Source organism: Vespa velutina, chromosome 9, assembly GCF_912470025.1.
Source record: "Vespa velutina chromosome 9, iVesVel2.1, whole genome shotgun sequence".
Classification (NCBI taxonomy): domain Eukaryota; kingdom Metazoa; phylum Arthropoda; class Insecta; order Hymenoptera; family Vespidae; genus Vespa; species Vespa velutina.
The window spans coordinates 2761534-2775904 of record NC_062196.1 but is presented as its reverse complement, the minus strand read 5'-3'; the positions used below and the strand labels follow the sequence as shown (position 1 = coordinate 2775904).

The following is a 14371-nucleotide window of genomic DNA, read 5'->3' as shown; positions in this document are numbered from 1 at the left end:
ACCTTTTTTTTCTTTTTTTATGCTTCTTTTTCTCTTTTTTTCCTTTTTTTTTTTTTATCGTCGAAGATGATATCATCTTCTCCGTGCTCACTTTCGAAAGTAACATTCGTTCTAGTTTCAATCATTGCCAAGATAGCTATACTCTGTGCAATATTTCTGTGCTACGAGTAGTAGACAACTCCGACTTTCATTGTTCGGCTAACGAAGCTGACATTTCACTGGTCCCGGCACACAGAACTTTGATAGAACCGGCAAACTCATTTCTTTCCGTCCACATGAAAGGAAATACTAGCGGTATAAAGGATTCTCTCTCTCTCTCTCTCTCTCTCTCTCGTTTTCTTCTTTTTTCTCTTCGTTTTTGTTCTCTCTCTCTCTCTCTCTCTCTCTCTCTCTCTCTCTCTCGTTCCCTCTCTTTCTTTTGTACACTACAATTAGCGACAATTGTCGTCGTGTACCGAAACTCTATGCAAAATCAAATTTTTTTTCTTTTTTTTTTTTTTTATAATCCTTCTATCTTATCTTCGTTTCATATGATTTTAATGAAAAATTCTTAAATGCAATATGAACTAATTTATATTTATTTATAGAATGGATTCTTCGTTACTTTTCGTTTTTATACAATGGAATTTAATATGATCGATTTCTCGATAAGAATAAAGGAGTGGATTTTAAATGATATAGCTTTTATTTTTTTTGGAATGATAAATAATAATTCTTCATTTCTTTTCTCTCTATTTTTTTTTTTTTTTATATTCTATTCATTGATCAAATGTGATTATCGTGCATTGTAATTAAACAACTACGGGTGTTTTCTTCTGCGAAATGAAAATGATTACTTCGTTGGATTGACGAGGGGAAGCTTGTGCTTTTGATGCAAAAAATATTGAGTGAGAAGAGCTCAAAGGGGATATTTTTAAATCAGTTTTATAACTTTATATCACAGTGATAGGGGGTGGAGTGGGGGAATTGATTTTGTCGGAAATAGAACAAACGATGAATAGATCGTGCTATTTCAAAGAAATATTTTATTTTCTCTAGCTTTCTGTATTTATTTATACGTGCGTATGCGTGTGTGTGTGTGTGTGTGTGTGTATAACGTGTCGTATGAAACTAGGATTATTAAGTTTGTTATTTATATGAATTTTTTTCGTTTCATCTTTTTTGTTTCTTTTCTTTTCTTTTCTTTTCTTTTTTTTCTTTTTTGGATATTTTAATTCTGATGTCTATATAATAAGTAAATTTTGATTTATCGTATAATTTGATTAATTTGATATAGATACGGTAAATGTGGGGTATAATTAAATTAATGTTAATTAAAAGTATTGAATGGAATATTAAAAAAAAAAAAATATATATATATATATAATCATAACTATGATATAATTGATGAGTATGGAAATCAGCTGATACATTTACAATTTAAATTCGTATACGATTTACAATTGATTTTTATCTTTTATTGTATACCGATATCTACATCTAAATCTTTCAATATTCTTCTTTTCATGTTCCTTTTATATTTTATGCATAAGCCACGTTGCATCAGATTATATGAAATTTGAATTTCGTACGAATGTAGAATTTTTCGCATGGAAACCAATATTTACTATTACCGATATTGTTATTACTATTATTAAGATAAATTTATTATTAAAATAAATTTATTTATCGAAAATTTTCACCTAGTTTCATATATAACTGACCAAACAAGCAAACGAAATTTTTAATATTTTTATATTTATAAAAATCGTACATAATAATATTTCTATTTGAATGAACGATTATTAATTTAATGTTATTAAATGTATATATTAAATATACATATGACGATTATAAATTCATAAATAATTTTAATAAATAACCCTCATTTTAATTGGAACACTTGTTAAACGATAAATCGATCGAAAAAATATATGATATATTATTAAAATAAAATTTAATTGATCTTGAAACAAACAAAAAGTCACTAATTCTTTTATTGTACGAATTTAAACTTATAACTAATATTCTAATCATCATATCTCGTTTCTTTTCTGAACCGATATTAATCTTATCATTTTTAGATAATAATTAATTAATATTGAATTAAACGTAGTAAATCGATAATAGACAAAGTGAATCGTCGAGAATTTGAGAAGATCAAAATATATTTATATATCAGTAGAACAATAACAAAATGAAACAAAACAAATCAAAACAAAACGAAACAAATGATTTATATTTCTCATTTAGGAAAAGAACGTCAAGAACTCGGCAAGTTTTTTTTCTTTTTTCTTTTTTTTTTTCCTTTTTTCTTTTTTCTTTCCCTCTTTTGGTGTTTGTCTCTCAGCCCTTTCTCGGAGAGTAACGAGCAACGAGGTGTAACGAAGTGTCGTGGAAACAGAAAAGGGATAAAATTTACTGTACTTCCGACATTTCAACTTGGTACCCCACTGTCATCTGCCGTTGGTATCTACGAGTCAAAACTACAATGGCACTTTTCAACATATCTCTATTTCGACGCCTTTTAATCGATTTTTCGACAAAAGAAAGATTGTTCGTTACTCGACGGAAATAGAATTAGGCATTCCTTGATCCTAAGGATTTGGTCTGATGACATTCACGGCTAAAGCAATTTAGAACAAGAGTTGGATTTTCCAGACGAGCCTTCTCTTACCTTCTCTTGCCTTTAAATTTTCCTTTCCATCTCCTTATAGGTTTTCTTCATTGTCTTTGTCTTCGTCTTCGTCTTTACTTCTCATCTCTTACTCTCTCTCTCTCTCTCTCTCTTTCCCTCTCTTTCTCTCTCTCTCTCTCTCTCTCTCTCTCTTTTTCTCTCTATCTTCTTTCCTCATGACACGACACTATGGACGTACCAAGTGCGCGAGATGCGCATAAAAGCTCCGCAAATTGCGACATCCTCAGGCTTTTCTCAACCGATTTTACTTGGGCGGTAATCGCACCTTGTTATTGCCCGTCATAAACCGTCCTACTCTCTTGTCTCGAGCTTATGCTATGGAAAATGTCAAGAGAAAGAGAAAGAGAAGGAGAAAGAGAAAGATAGAGGGAGAGAGAGAGAGAGAGAGAGAGAGAGAGAAAGAGAAAGAAAATTATCGAGAAAAAGAAAATTCCGATTTCGCTGATGGTAGAGTCGAGTTCAAAGTCATGATGTTTCTTCTAAAGATAAACTCTACAAAGAAAAAAAAAAAAGGAAGTAATGAAATTTTCGCTATTTATTGGATCAATAGTATTCAATATTTGATCAAATTAAAATGATTTTTATTGAAATAAAACTTTTATCTAAAATAAATGATTAATGTTTATAACAAGAAAATCAATACCTAAAATAAGTGAAAATCGAAACCATACGCTTAATTATTTGTATTGAATAAAATATTCAACCAATATACTGATCCTTTATTTTTTAAAATACCTATTTGTTAATTGATAAAAAAATATGAAATAGAAATGAAAAAAATGAAAATAATATATATTGAAAAAAATGAATAAATCTCTATTAACACATTCATTGCAGCGGATGACGTCAATTGGCGAAATTGTTAACGTTGCTTTTGAGACTTGTGACGCATCTAAAAAAGACATTTGTTTTCGTAGACACGTTTAACGTGTTAAAAAAATTTTTCGGATTACTATATCACTATCGTATTACAGTACGAATTTGTTATTTCTTTAGCGATTAATACGGTTTCTTTAATCACAAACAATCGATTAGTTAATCAGTCAATCGAATATTCTTCCTCCGAAGGGATTTTATAATTCATGAGTTTAGTTGTTACCAATTTAGGATTGAGTCGTACAATGGCTGATAAAAGAAAATCGCTCTATTTTCGTTTCGGACTTTTATAGATTCTGCCGAGTGATCTTTTTTCATGGAATCTTCGATTGCGGCTTTATCTTCGTTCCCTTTCTATCCTTTCCTATAATCTCCTATTCTTCGAATTTTCTTCTACGGAAGTCTGTCTCGTTTATCACGTTCATGACTACAGTTTACTTTACTCTTTTCTTTATATCTGTCCCTCTATTTTCTTCTCTTCCTCTCTCTCTCTCTCTCTCCCTCCCTCTCTCTCTTTCTCTCTCTCTCTCTCTCTCTCTCTCTCTTTTCGTCTGTCTGTCTCTCTCTTTTTTTCGGATTCTTAAAAGCCTTTGTTCTTTCTCCCATTGGCATGTTACCTCCTACCATTCTCTATTTTCCATTTCGGACTTCGCAATGGATAGTATTTAATCGAAACAATTTACTGAAGTAGAGAAATGGATATATTTATTCCATTCTTTTTTCATGCCCAATTGAATCATTGCCTTATTTAAGTTCTCCGAAATTCAATGCAACGTGGAATAGAAATTAATGAATAAATCGTTATTTGTTCGTTTCACGTTTTTATTTGAAATTTGAAACTTGTCATATAATGTTTTTATTATGTATCAAGATAATATTTTCACGTATCAAATAATCGAAATATCGAACTATTGAAATAATCTTTCGTTTCATATTACATACACACACACACACACACACACACAATTAAAATAAGTCAATATTATTACAAAATGAAATTTTCAACAAAATTTTTTTTTTTTTTTTTTTTTTTTATTATAAAGTTTTGATATTTCTATCATTTATATATTTATTTCTCTTCATAATTAGTCAAAAAAGTGGATAGATTTTGTTTTGTTTCTAGAGTGAGAAAAAAAAAGAGAGGAAAAAAATTTGGTAGTAAATAGAAACGAGAGAGACGAAGAAGGAGGGGGAGGGAGGGGGAGATTGAAATGTACAACGAAAACGAAGGTATATCCAATGCATAAATTTTTATTGCACACACATTCTCTCTCTCTCTCTCTCTCTCTCTCTCTCTCTCTCTCTCCCTGTTTTTTTGATTTACTTATTATTAGACCAGGGATTCTCATTCTTTTATTCTTCATATAACTCCTTAAAAATGTGTATATAATTGGTGTATCCTTTGTGTAAGTAAATAAAGTTATAATTATGGTACTAATTAAATTCGTCAATGACATACAGAATGTCTCAAAAGGTTTAATCTTGTACTACTTCAGGAGTATATCGAGAGATATAGACTCTATGGAATAAATTTTTTTACATTTCTTCTTCTTCTTCTTTATTTTTTTCTTTTTTTTTTCTTTTTTAAAGTTCCGTTCCACTACGGCGTGTACCTTCAAGTTTTAACGGCGTATCCCACTTTGAGAATCCCTGACTTAGATTATCCATTACGAGAAATTTTTTTGGGATGAAAATAAAATTTTCTCCAATCTGCGCCATCTGAATTTTAATTAACGTTTCCGTCGTTTCGAGTTGCTCTTCAAACATCGTTCACCATCAGTTTCGAAGAGAGAAAGAAAAAGAGAGAGAGAGAGATGAAGAGAGAGAGAGAGAGAGAGAGAGAGAGAGAGAGAGAACGAAAAAGGGGTAGTATAGTTGAAAAAGAAAGACCTGGTAAAACGATTTTATTGGCAATACACTCAAGAATTTTAAAAGCTGCGTATCGTTGCAGACATACGAAATACACCTCACGTTAATTAAAACACAGACTTTTACCACGGCAACCGTCGTCTTCGTCGTCTTTGTCGTCGTCGTCATCGTCGTCGTCCTTGCTACCAATCGTAAATTAAAAACAGTTTTTACGTTTGCGAGAACGAAGTTTTATTGATGGAATAAAAAAGAAAAGCTTCGAGATGAGGAGAGAGAGAGAGAGAGAAAGAGAGAGAGAGAGAGAGAGAGTCGTTAAAATTAGACTTCCTTGGATTGCCCTAGAGCACTTTCAGATACCGTTAAATGTATACTAAACGTTTGAACTTTCGAAAAGTAATTATTGATCGATTTAGGTCAATGTTAAGAAGAAAAAGAAATTTTGTCTTTTTTATTATTATTGACAACCACTTCGATCGCAGTGTTTTATAATAGATATTTTATCATTGAATAAAATTTATTAAAAGGAATAAATAAATATATAAATAGTATTAGGTATTAATTAATAATACTTATTTACGTTCACTTATGTATATTTGTCATCTATTTTGATTAAAATGTAATTAATTTTTATCTACTATTATATTAATGTTTATCAAATTTAATAGTTAAGAAAGAAAAAAAGAATTTTGCTTTTTCTTTTAACAATATTATTAATTATTATCATTAATATTTTTCAATTACTTCAAATTTAAATCCTTAAATATTTCAATCTAATATGTATACATCGCTTTAATATAAAATAAACGATTCGAATTATAATAAAAAATAAAGTTGAGAACTTGAGTTTTTGAATAAGATCGATTGCATTGTAGTGTTTTATTTAATAATTAATATAATAATTTAATAAGTTATCAAAAAAAAAAAAAAAAAAAAAAAAAAATAGTAAAAAACAAAAATATTACGTCGAAAAATTGTATCTTTAAAATGTCTTCGTTTGTTTATTCATTCTAACATTGTTTCTATTTTGCATAATACGTACTACGTATTTTATCATATTTTACTTTATATTATAATTTCAATTACTGGCTCGTCGTGCATGTAGATTATTGAATAGATCGATGAGAAAAAGAAAAAAGAAAGAAAACGAAAAAAAAATAAAAAAAAAAAAAAAAAAGAAAAGAAACTAAAAAGGATTGAAATCATATACAAATGAGAGTAAAAGTTATCATTTTTTTTCGGCAAGCGCGATGAATTAAATTCATCTGCAAGTTGATCGAACACTGCTACGTCGATCGCAATTTCCGATTATCCAATTTTGAAAGGTTCGAGGCGTCTCGTCGGATTAAAAACCGCGCGTAATCGGAAGAAGCGTGGCCGAACGATCCGGAGTATACGCTTGTAAACAAAACAGGACAGTCTGTTAGCAATCCGGTAAATTGAATCTGAATCAGGTTGCGAGTTTCCCTTGAACTCGAGGATTACAACTGCCGCAGAGTGGATGCTATCGAGCTCTGTGGCTTTTACTTCTAAAACGCGAGCGTGCCGTCGATAAAATAAATTTATTGCAACTTCCATTAATTTTGTAAATTCTTCTTTTTCTGTTTTCTTTCTTTCTTTTTTTTTTACTCTTCTTTTATTTCTTTTCGAACGATTAAATTGATAACAAATTATTCTAATTATTATAATTTTTAATGAATTATAATATCGCGTTATAATAAAAAATTTTTTTACTATAATTAATTTTTCATATCATAATAAAAGAATTCTTTTAATTTTTATATAAATAAAAGTTTATAACGATATCTATGTGTTATAATTATTGTATAAAAATTATTACTTTAAATTTCAACGTAGATTAATTGTTTGATTACTTTATATTATAGAAATAAATATAATTTTTGCTAAAGTATTATTTTACTCGTAGGTGCGCACGGGCGCGTATGCGTGTCTATGTATACTTTTTATTTTCATAATTTTTTATACACTCATTATATCCATTAGAATATAATTTGTCGTCTATTAAAATGTCTTCGATATTAACATTATACAAATTATAAACCGACAATATGAAACATGATGATGTTAATATTGTTTAAATGAGTCACTTGTAGAGCGCGCTTATGAAGCATCCGCCTTGGACGCGTGCAAATAAAGCTGCATATATACAGGTCCTTTCATTTCCTAAGCTTTGTAGAATATTCTATTCCGTTGGGATAAATGTAACAAATGGTATCTACTTTCGACATATTAATAATTAATATTGAAAATTCTGTACATTGTTAGAGAGATCATTATTATTATTATTATTACTATTATTATTATTATTATTATTATTATTATTGTCATTATAATCATCATTATATGTTACTATTTGAGTAATTAAGAATAATTAATTATCAATGAAGAAGAAGGATATTTCGTACGTTTAATAATGCGATATAGATAAAAATAAAATTTTAATTATAGAAGTTAGATCGTTTAATTATAGAAGTATATAGAAATTTTTGTGAAAAGAAAAAAAGAAAAGAAAGACAAAAAAAAAAAAAAGAATTATATCACATTGTTCTACAATGACTATGTCGTTTCAAGTTTCTAATATCACGTTCGTTAATTTCGAGTATATGGTTAACGAATAGAACATAAGAACAGATAGAATGACTGACAATGACTTATGACGGTATGTAGAGAAAAGTGGAACTTGCTAAAATCGATTGACGAAGAAGTAGTGGAAGAAGGAAAGCTTGAGAAAGGACAGACGACGTATCCCACAGCCATTGTTCGAAACTTTCATTGAAATGGGATTAATGAACTTTATAAGCGGAACATCCAGCGTTATAAAGTATTCCCGATAACCGGTAAATATACGGACCGGCGAATCATTATAACGATTTCAATCTATAGATAAAAATATCTTTTTTTTTTTTTCCTTTCTATTTTTTCTCTCTCTCTCTTTTTCTTTTTTTTTTCTTTTCTTTTCTTTTCTTTCGTCTCTAATATTTTTATCATCTTTTCTCTTGAATCCCTTCAAGTTGACGAACGAGACCAGACACGGAAGGATGAGTTATAAAAGATTGAATTTAGGTTATAGATTTCTTTCCATTTACCGATAACTTTATTAAAATTTTAATTAATACATCTCTCTCTCTCTCTCTCTCTCTCTCTCTCCCTTTCTCTTTTTCTCTCTCTCTCTCTCTTTTTCTCTCTTTCTCTCTCTTTCTCTATCTCTATCTATCTCTATCTTTTTCTCTCTCATAGATAATGGGACATAAATTTATTTCTAACGATTTTATGTATAGAATTAATAGTTTTATCATGAAATCGTTTATCACATAGATACCTAGCATTATTATGATACTTACTTTGTTTGCGATCATCTTAAATATCTACTTAATCCTACATAACACATATGCTATTTATATTCTTTTTTTCTGTTTTTTTTTTTTTTTCTTTTTTTTTTTTATATTAAAGTATTCATGATTTGGCTTTTATATTGATCAATATGATTTTTTGGGATTCAATAATGAGAATGTTCATTATTTGATAATTGTTACTCAAAACAATTAATTGTTGATTTCGATGATTTTATTACAAATATTTATTATTAATCAATGAAATAATTTTACAATCAACTTCATGAATAGATATATCGTGTTACAGACACCATTTCACGTAATATAATTATTCTTATATATAAGTTATTATTAATTTATTGTTATATCATTTACAATTTTCTGTTATAAACGAGCACGCCATTGTCTTTATCTTGGTAATATTTTAACCTTATTATCGGTAACGTACTAAATCCTGTCTCACTTAAGCCGTGACCTGCGAAACTGTATTTTACAAAGAGCTTACAGCAAAAGTTTAAGACAGATATTATTAAATATCAGATAATGTTTCAAGTTGAAAATTACCTATCAACTTGAATACCATAAATGACATCAACTTTTCACGTTTCGTCTCTAGTATGTTTTATAGTTATTGATTTCATAAAAAAAAAAAAAAAAAAAAAAAAAAAAAGGAAAAAAACATTACAATAATACATTTTATTTAATTATTATTTATTTGTATGAAAGTAATCAGTTACTTTTTACCATTGTTGTCGATATATTTATCTTGTTGTCTGACATTGACAAGATCCAGGTAAACACAGACAATAATAAAACTAGATAAAAAAGTTCCGAGTAGAATCGAATATCGTTTGTTCGTTCGATCGATCGACATTCGATGACCATCTGTTCGAGATTCATTTCGATTGAAGAGCAGACAGACTTAATAATCTCGTACTTTGTATTTTCGAGATTCGCGATATACACAGTAAAATATTAATCGTGAATATTCATTGTCTGGATAGAATACTCTCTTTGACAACATAAACTTATTCTATTGATCGAACAAACTCGAATCGATAATAACTTTCGTATGGTCTCTGAGCATTAATGTTAAGTATAATCCATATGTCCTTCGTGATTTATGTGATTTCTTTTGACATTCGAAAAACACTTGAAATACTTCGTCCGTAGAAACTCTATTCCCACGTTCCTCGTCCTCGAACTTTTCGTGAATAGAGAAGAGAAATTTTCTATTATCGTAAATTCATAATATTATCACGATAAATAAATTTCTACGATTTCATTTCTATTATTTTCGACAAAATATTATACCGTCCTACTTCTTGTTTCAATATGTTTTTTTTTTCTTTCTTTTTTTTTTTTTTTTTTTCTATTTTTCCTTGCGTTTTAAGAAAAATCCATTAGATTTTCTTTTCGCATACTTTTGATATTATATTATAATATATATATATATATATATATATATATATATATATACTCGATTGATTTTAAGTTAGTCGAGAAATATGATACCAAAGGTATGTATAACTTTACTGAAGGGAATAAGCACGAACGCGTATAATATACCACGAATATTCAATATAATTTATGATTCATATAACTCTCCCCACGAGATACTCTCACTTACTTTATCGATTCGAATGAGGGTAGAAGAGAGAGAGAGAGAGAGAGAAAAAAGGAAAAAGAAAAGAAAGAAATGAAGAAAATAATCACGACTCGTGGAGGTAAGAGATATTCAGAGTAGTCACGGACCGATTGTAAAACGAGAAGGCAATGTTTTTACTTATATACCTTTTCCGGCCTTACATTAGAATGCTATTTTATAGCTCGAACTACTTACCAATAATAGTAGTGGTAGTAGTAGTAGTAGTAGAACGTGAGCTACGAATCGACCAACCGTAATGGATACGACCTATCAGAGATGGAAAACAAATGAAAGGAAACAAAAATATCCTCGTTTCCGTCGATGTTGCTCTGTTCTTTTTTATTTTTTTCGTTTCTTATTTTTTATTTTTTTTTTTTTATATATGTATATATATATATATATATATTTTTTTTTTTTTTTTTAATTTTCTTTTTATGCATTACTTGCTAGATAGACACATTGAAAATTATCTTTTTAGAATTTCATATTATCTGAACCGTTTGACGTTTATAAAAAACTTAGCTCGATGTGGTTCTTTTAATACGAACTATTAATAAGAATTATTAATTAAAAAATGTATTTTTAATAATTACTCATATTAACTTTGTTCACATATACTTGTTTATATTATGACATTTCATTCGGAGATTAATGTTTTCGTATAAAAGTCGCATTTGTCGACTAGTAAAAATTTTTCTAACTTTTTGCTTTGTTCTTTTTGACAATTACAAATGAAATTCATGAAAAAACTGAAAGTCGCAATTTGACGTGAGAGCTCGGAAAATGCTAATAAAAATGGTTTTAGCTGCAAAGCCTCGAGCTAAAATGGCATCTACCTGCTATAATACTTAAACTGTAAAACTCGTGAATGGATATATTACATGGATGTACGTTCAAAGAAATGGAGATATCTAGTCACGGAAATGAAAGAGGATATTCTAAAAAAAGGACTGATAATGAAAAGGAAAAATAGTATTAAATAATACAATAGATTTGTATTAAAAGATATGCAAGTATCTGTGCATTTTCATTCATATTTTTTGTAAATACATATTTTCTCATCGATAATATACATCGATAATTTTTACATCGGTAATACGAGGTTGATCGATATCGCAAAAATTAATTAAATCTATCTCACGAAACATATCGTTGCAATTGAAAAATACTTCATTATTTCGATTTCATTTCGGAAGGATGAACGGCAAATTAAAAATATTACTTTGATCCATGATAATTTTTTATATATATATTTTTTTTTATTTTCTTACTTTTTTTTTTTAAGTAAATATATCAACGATTGAAAGATTGAAGAACGAAGAATCCACTTTGACGGACTAGCGGAGAAATAAAATGAAATATAATGAAATAAAATGAAATGAAATAAAATGAAATAAAATGAAATAAAATGAAATAAAATGAAATAAAGTAAAAAATCAATAAGAGAATGGGACTTATGGTAAGGCAATAAATCTTAGGAATATTCTACGATGGGACGTTAAACGGGTCAGCGTTTCGTGAAGCTGTAGGACGATAAATCCAAGTGCATCGAAGTAAAAGCCAAAGAGGAAGAAGAAGAAGAAGAAGAAGAAAAGAGAATAACGAGAGGGAAGTAATAGAGAAAGGGAACCGAAGGAAGAAAGAAAGAAGAGAAGAGGAGGAGGAGGACAAGGACAAGGAGAAAGAAGAAGAAGAAGCAGAGGTGGTAGAGGAGAAGAAGGGACGAAAGGAAAGTCGCGACCTCTTCATCTTATTTCGACATTTTCGTCGAACAGCCACGAGTATCGAGACCATTAATTCTCACAAGGCAGATGGAAGGAGGTAGATCTTGTGATCAGCTACAAGTTTCCTTCTTTCGAAGAAGTCGTAAAATATGCAGCGCCAAAGGGTGAGAGTTAGCTACAGAAAGAAGGAAGAAAGACAGAGGGCGACAGAGAGTTAGACAGAGAGAGAGAGAGAGAGAGAGAGAGAGACAGAGAGAGAGAGAGAGAGAGAGAGAGGGAGGAAGGGAAAAGAGGGAGGGAGGGAAGGAAGGGGAGAGGTGAAGAGAAACTGGGAGAGTAGTAGATAGTTCCGCAAGTACGTGCCAAAGCTCCTTTGTTTTGCGCTAGTTAAAAGTTGGTACTACTCCAAAGATAAGAGGATGAAGAGCAAGCGTTGAGAATGAAGGAGATAAAGATAGATAGATAGGCAGAGAGAGAAAGAGAGAGAGAGAGAGAGAACACCCTGAAGTAAGCGTACGCGACGGTTCGGAAAAGGAGAGAAAAAGGCGGGAAATCCTGTTGGATGATCGTAAACTCTTTCTTTGTGCCTGTGAGGTTTTTCACAAAGTACATTATTTCGATCCAACTTCTAATGCTAGAACCATATCATTTCTATTTTGACGTAAACGCTTTGTTTTTGTCATCTTTCTTTTTCAATCCGTTTCTTTCTTTTCCTTTTTTTCTTTTCTTTTTTTTTTTTTCTAACTTTCTTTCTTTCTTTCCTGTTAAATATTTCATAAATAAATTTTAAGGAAATTATAAGATCGTCGCGCTGCCATAAGCGATGTATTTTTCTGTTGTTATCGACGACTATAACGATTTAGTTTCTGTACGATCTGAAGTAAGTTTCTGTTCGATTCGACTAGTTGAAAGAGCAAAATCCTTTCGAAAGTTCGTCCGAAAAGTTTGCCGTTGGTAGATTTCAGGGTGTTTTGAAATTGGAGTGAGGGAAGTAGGATAAAAGGGGCGCGTTTTCGTTCGTTTCGTTTGAACTTACGAGAGTAAAGTGGATCTGCGACGGAATATGGAGGGGAAAAGAAGGATAGTGTGAAAGAAGGGGAAACAAGGGGAGGAGAGAAAGGGAATGGTTAGAAAATTTGACGGCACTGCAGTCATATGTAGGACGCTACGAAGCGACGATTGCGAAGTGTAGAGAGAACGGCTCCCGTAGGATGAGGGAGGGGGATGAATTGCAGCTGAGAGAGAGCAGAGCAGAGAGAGAGAGAGAGAGAGAGAGAGAGAGAGAGAGAGAAAAGAGAGTGAGGGATAGAGGAAGGTTGGTGGGTAAAAGAGGGAGTCGAATCAATAACCTCTACAGCGGATTTGTCTTTCCACAACCGATTTCACAAACGGCACCCTTCACCTCGTTTTTAAAGCGACGAACCGTGAATCTCTCCTGCATTATGTGCCCACCGATTGCCGCGTCCATATAAACGACGCGTTTCATCCAGAAATTTCAACAATCTTCCGCAAGAGCAAAGCCATCGCGATTTTTCCTACCGGAAAAGGTCACGCTCTGCTGCGATATAAACGCACCCTGCGTTCGATTTCTCCCAAACTCCATTTTTATAAACTTTTCACTCATTGTTGCTTGTTATTGTTTCTTGTTTGTCTCTCTCTCTCTCTCTCTCTCTCTCTCTCTCTCTTTCCCTCGCGACCTTTTTTCTTTTTTTCTTTTGTTTCTTGTTTGTTTGACAAATATCAAAAGAATAACATTCTAGTAATTTGAATATCAAATCTCTCTATTTTGTTACACGTTGAATGACTATTACATCTGATTCATCATCATATGTAAAAATAGTCGTATAATACAATATTTATTATATACAGGTGAAATATCGATCGGATAAACGTCTACGTATGTATATCGGTTTTTTACTCTACGCCCTTACAGTTTTTATTATTATTTATGAGATATTTCATTCAAACAGTGTGCGCACATATTATCTTCGTTTGCCGACTTATTTATTCATTGTGTCTTTGGTCAATGATATTTCATTTCTCTTTTTTCTTTCTTTTTTATTTCTCTTTAAAGATTTCTTTTACAAATTGTCTTTTTCATTATTTTTAATTAATCTCATAATGCTAAATGATCAACGTTCGAAGGAACGGTTAATTAAAAATTTTCTACATTTTATTATATACTTCGCCAGATGTGACAGATAACCGATTTTGTGCTACTTGTATC

The 14371-nt window shown here is 30.5% G+C and overlaps 1 protein-coding gene across 14 annotated transcripts in view; it reads left to right on the top strand.

Moving 5' to 3' along the window:
• Positions 1-14371, top strand: part of LOC124951543 (venom dipeptidyl peptidase 4) — a 277366-nt gene that overhangs the window by 106177 nt on the left and 156818 nt on the right. Inside the window, exon 1 of one of the 14 annotated variants that reach the window (XM_047500084.1) lies at positions 12128-12308. The exons of the other annotated variants lie outside the window; for them this stretch is intronic. Within the exon in view, the coding sequence (XP_047356040.1) occupies positions 12294-12308 (15 nt within the window). The 5' untranslated portion in view covers positions 12128-12293. Of the gene's footprint in view, positions 1-12127; positions 12309-14371 lie in introns of those variants that run through there. 14 annotated transcript variants of the gene reach the window in all.